We start from the raw sequence: 5000 nt of genomic DNA, 5'->3' as shown, positions 1-5000 counted from the left end.
AACTCAAGGATAAATAATAAAGGTCAGGAAAAGGATTCCATTCTGAAAAGACATTTTGTTATTTTGCCAACTAAAAAAGTTCAGTTAGGTGTTTTTTTTGTTTGTTTTTCATTTGTCAATTCTTATATACATAGGAAGGAAAGAATTAAAAAGTATATATTTCCTTATTTCCCTGTCTGCTCACAGGGGGCTTAAACACGTCAGGAATACTCCGCCAGCGCACCAGGAGCAGGACAACTAGTTGCAACTCACAGTGGGAAGAGATCCCACCAAAGAAAACAGACTGTGGTTCTCAGACGGACAAGGAAGCAATGATCCTTAGGGGATATTGTCTTGAAAAGGAGGATGAGAAACCCCCAAGAAGCATCGATGAATGTCTTCTGATCATGAACTCTGAAGTAAGAAGTGGAATGATAAGATGTGATATAAATGCACCTTTAAACAGAGACAAGATCAATGGATTTTATTTTCTATCTTCTTGTTTTCCATCACTTTCTTTTCTTTTTCTCACAAATCTTTTTCTCTGATTGACAGGCAGGTGTGAGGTCCCTGACCGATCAAGAGATAGTGCAAATGGTGGAGAAGAAGCATGTGCCAGGATACAAGTTGGAGACAGTGCTAGGAGACCCACTAAGGGCAGTGGCCATTCGCAGGAGTGTCGTTGCACCGCACACTGCATCCCAGAATTCCTTGGAGACTTTACCCTTTGATCACTACGATTATACAAAGGTAAAAGGAGTGGTTGTGCCTTTCTATGTTGGTTCTGCTGGAATATTTGTTGTGATTTTGAGACACTCAAGTTTGTGTCATTTGTAGTTATGAAAAAATAGTTTTGTTGATTGATTGTGTAGTATTTGAGGTGGTGTACATAAGCATGAGAGTAAAAGGATATACCTGCTAATTCAGAGAAGAAATTATATATACTTTCTTATATTTTCTAATTTTCCTGAAGAAGGAATCATTTGTGTTATCATATGTTAACTTTCTTAACTTTTATGTAGGTAATGGGAGTGTGCTGTGAAAATGTCATAGGGTACGTGCCAGTACCAGTTGGTGTCGCAGGGCCACTCTTGGTCAATGGGAAAAAGTACATGATACCCATGGCAACAACTGAAGGCTGCTTAGTAGCCTCGACAAACCGTGGATGTCGAGCACTTGTTGGTGGTGTCAAAAGTGAAGTGATCCGTGATGGCATGACTCGAGCTCCAAGTGTAAGGATGCCCAGCTGCCCAAGCTACGTAAGTGCTTTCCTTAAGTTTAAAGAGGTAACAGTTATATGGAAACTGGAGAGCATTAATAGATAGGAAATGTTGGAAAATGCATTCTGCTAAATCAGAGTATGGAAAACAAATCAAAATAAAGAAATCTATAAAGAAGCCTATATTTTATTTGTAGATCAGTGATATTTAATTTAGCTGAAAAATATTTTGTAGGACAAATAAGTAACCAATTTCCTTAAACAGGCAAGTGTACAAGTGGATTCGGAAGAAGGAGAACTTTGCCATCATCAAAGAGGGATTCGATTCTACAAGCCGGTTTGCTCGTCTTCAAGATTTGCACGTTGGTTTGGCAGGAAGGTTGCTCTACATGCGCTTTGTGGCCCAGACTGGTGATGCTATGGGGATGAACATGGTCTCAAAGGTGTGTAATTGGAGTTCAAAGATGGAATAGTTTTACTGTAATCGGAAGCAGTGCCCATTGTAAGAAAAAAAAGGGTGCGTGTAATAATTTCCTTCTTGTATATCAAGTAACTTACTTTTCCATCACAGGGTACAGAAGCAGGACTAAAAGCCTTGAAGAACCATTTTCCAGAGCTTGAAGTTTTGAGTGTCAGTGGCAACTATTGTGTGGACAAGAAACCATCTGCAATAAACTGGTATGCTTAGAACAGTCTTAAGAATCTGGGACTAGGTGTAAAAGCTTATGAATTGACATATGTATGCACACACATACACCTACGCAAATATCAGCATGCACCATTATATCCCATACTCATTGAAGAAAAGGAAGTCATGCTTGCATATCTTACATAATCTAAAAGGGAGAAATAAACAGTTGTGTAAAAAAAACACCTTATTTCCACAGGATTGAGGGTCGTGGGAAGTCTGTAGTTTGTGAAGCTGTTGTTCCTGGCAAAGTGGTAACGTCAGTCTTGAAAACCACTGTCGCTGCTCTCGTGGAGGCTAACGGACGAAGAATTTGATTGGTCCTCTTAGCTGGTTCCATTGGAGGCAACAATGCCCATGCTGCAAATATTGTGGCTGCTGTGTACATTGCTTGTGGACAGGTTTAGTTTGCCTCAACTTCTCCTTCTACTCCTACTTCTACTCTTCCTCCTCCTCCTACTCTTCCTCCTCCTCCTCCTCCTCCTCCTCTTCCTCTTCCTTCTCTATTTCTTCCTCCTTCTCTTTTTATTTTTATTATTATTATTATTATCCTCCTTATCCTACTCTTCCACCTTTTCTTTTCCTCCTTTCCTCTTCTTCTACTTCTTCCTCATGGTAATTGTTGTTTTATGTCATTAGCGTAACCTTCAGAGGTTTCATATGAGTGATATGGTATGAATGATAATTGTCAATTTTGAACACAGTTTATTTTTAGTATGTAAACATTATTTTTGTTGTTGTGTCTTTCGTGCTATTGAATATCAGTTGTCATCTTTGCTCAAAATGCTGCAAAAGCACAAGTTTCAGTTTGAAAATTAGTTAGTAAAATAGGGCCCTTCTACTTTCTCTTGTTCATAGTAGAAATTGTAGTGGGAAAAATCATAGAATTTGATGGGTAGCCATAATTCCAAAGTAAAGTTAATGTTGCTATAATCTCTGTAGTACAATAAATAATAAAATATTATAGCAAGACCACACCATTCTGTATCACCACTTCCCTCTCTAACAGGATCCGGCCCAGGTCGTGGGTAGCAGCAATTGCATGACACTGATGGAGTCTTGGGGCGAGTACAATGAGGACCTCCACATCACGGTCACGATGCCCTCACTAGAGGTGGGAACGGTCGGAGGTGGAACGGGACTTCACCCACAGTCTGCCTGCCTGAACATGCTGGGGGTCAAAGGTCAGTCCGTGGGTAAGGATCAGTTTTAGGATCAATTCATATTGCCTGCAAACTGATGTCCTTTCCTTTGGTTGGTTTATTTTATTGTTTTACTGTTATTTTTAGTTGTTTCTTTTCTCAAGTGCCTGTGTTTAGTGTAGATGCTTGATTATTATTTTTTCTGATTTGACGCAGGAATCAACTGTGCAAAGATATAATTGGTATAAAAGTAGGGGAAAATTTAGTAGGTATTTTACATGGCTGATGCACTGTAAGAGTTGGTGCATTGTGTAGATATTTGATGAACATATAGGATTGCTGTGTAGTAGAGACAAAGGAAAATTACATATTGAAAAAAGGGGATTATGTCATTAGTGGTTGACTATATATAAGATACAAGATAACCCTTTGCCGACGGTTGGTATTCATAGTGGCCCGAGCCCCGCTGCCGGGGGCTCATATCGTCACCCTAGCATGCGCAACCGCTCATGCCCAGTACTAGCATCCCTTGCCTTTTTTCGTATACTAAGAGCCTATGTTTTATTTTCAATATTATTATTTTCTAAGGTCTCTATTTGCCATATTTCCTGATAAATCAAGACTGTAGGATATTTTTGTTGTTATATAGACTCCATAGTTTGATCATTATTCGCTCTATAGTCTGAATAGAATAAGCAGTGGAGTTGAAACGTAGTTTTTTTGTTGTTTTTTTTCCAAGTTATTTTATAAGATAAACTTTACTTTCAACAGGTTTATATTATCACTTCCATATAGATATATATTATATGTTCAGTGTTTTTATAAATACGTGATCTTTTTTCTTTTCTTTTCTTTTCTTTTCTTTTCTTTTCTTTTTCAAAAATACATATTGGTATTTTCACGTGGTTTTACATCACTTCGTGAATGCTATATAATATCTCTGGCCAATGTTGTCGATTACCAACGTAATTTTTTTTACGCTAACCTCGGAAGCCCAAGAAGCCTTTATGAAATGCATAGTATAGGAAAATGAGGAAAAAGTGTTAAAAACTACTTAATCACATTTTCAGTGGCAAAAAATATTATTTTGCCATAATATGTAACAAAAAAAAACTCATGGCATGGCCATACATATACCATGGCATGTACATACATGCCACCCGTCGGGAAAGGGTTAAGGGATATTTGTATATATGATGTGTCTTTTCTTATAATTTTGCACACTATTAATGAATGATATGTCAGAGTTCATGAAAAAAATTAGTAGATTCTAGTAAATACTGTGCTCAAAATTAGTGAAGTTGTTTTTTTGTGTGTGAAAAATGGAACATTTGGTAATTCTTACTTTTTTTTTTAGTTAGTTAGTCAGCCAATCAGTTTACTCATTTATTTTTTTTCTTCAAGTAGTTGAGCAGGATTTTGTAGTTGCACTAAAAGTTTTGAAAAAAAAAAGCTATCCATACATATTTTTTATTAATAAAGAGAGCCTAGCTTCAGATATATAGGGAAAATTTGGAAATGCTATTTGTAGTAGATAGAGTGATGAATAGTTTTCAGTAAGAGTAATTGGCTTGCATGTGTGCACAACACAGTGGTTTGTAGAAGCTTTTAGAGATACATACTATGTAGAGAAAGGGAGAGAAAGACAGACATGCAGGACCAGATAGGCATGTTCACATCACCCACATAACACATTCATAAGCCACACATGTCCATAAGCACATGCAGGCACACATGTAAACATAAATACAAACATACAAACTAAAACTCAAAAATACACAAGCCAATAAAAAAACACAAATACATAAACACAAAAACACCCAAACATATAAACTCACAAAACCTCAAAAAACAAAAATACGCAAATACACCCAAAGCACACACACACACACACAGACAAGAAAATCCACAGGCAATTGCACTCCCACAAGAAGTATCACACACAAACAGCATTTTCTCACACACCTGCATA

The 5000-nt window shown here is 37.3% G+C and overlaps 1 protein-coding gene across 1 annotated transcript in view; it reads left to right on the top strand.

Moving 5' to 3' along the window:
• The window catches only part of LOC119569787 (3-hydroxy-3-methylglutaryl-coenzyme A reductase-like), a 3294-nt gene extending 144 nt beyond the window's left edge, over window positions 1–3150 (top strand). The window contains 9 exon segments of the mRNA XM_037917806.1: window positions 1–22; window positions 187–398; window positions 535–729; window positions 1002–1222; window positions 1224–1238; window positions 1464–1641; window positions 1770–1876; window positions 2086–2287; window positions 2896–3150. The exon segment at window positions 1–22 is cut by the window's left edge and continues 144 nt beyond it. Coding sequence (XP_037773734.1) covers window positions 1–22; window positions 187–398; window positions 535–729; window positions 1002–1222; window positions 1224–1238; window positions 1464–1641; window positions 1770–1876; window positions 2086–2287; window positions 2896–3099 — 1356 coding nt within the window. The 3' untranslated portion in view covers window positions 3100–3150.
• The last annotated feature ends 1850 nt before the right edge of the window (window positions 3151–5000 follow it).

This window comes from Penaeus monodon, unplaced genomic scaffold (assembly GCF_015228065.2).
Source record: "Penaeus monodon isolate SGIC_2016 unplaced genomic scaffold, NSTDA_Pmon_1 PmonScaffold_18697, whole genome shotgun sequence".
Lineage (NCBI taxonomy): Eukaryota > Metazoa > Arthropoda > Malacostraca > Decapoda > Penaeidae > Penaeus > Penaeus monodon.
Note: the sequence above shows the minus strand (reverse complement) of the source record. Positions and strands in the feature narration are given on the sequence as shown.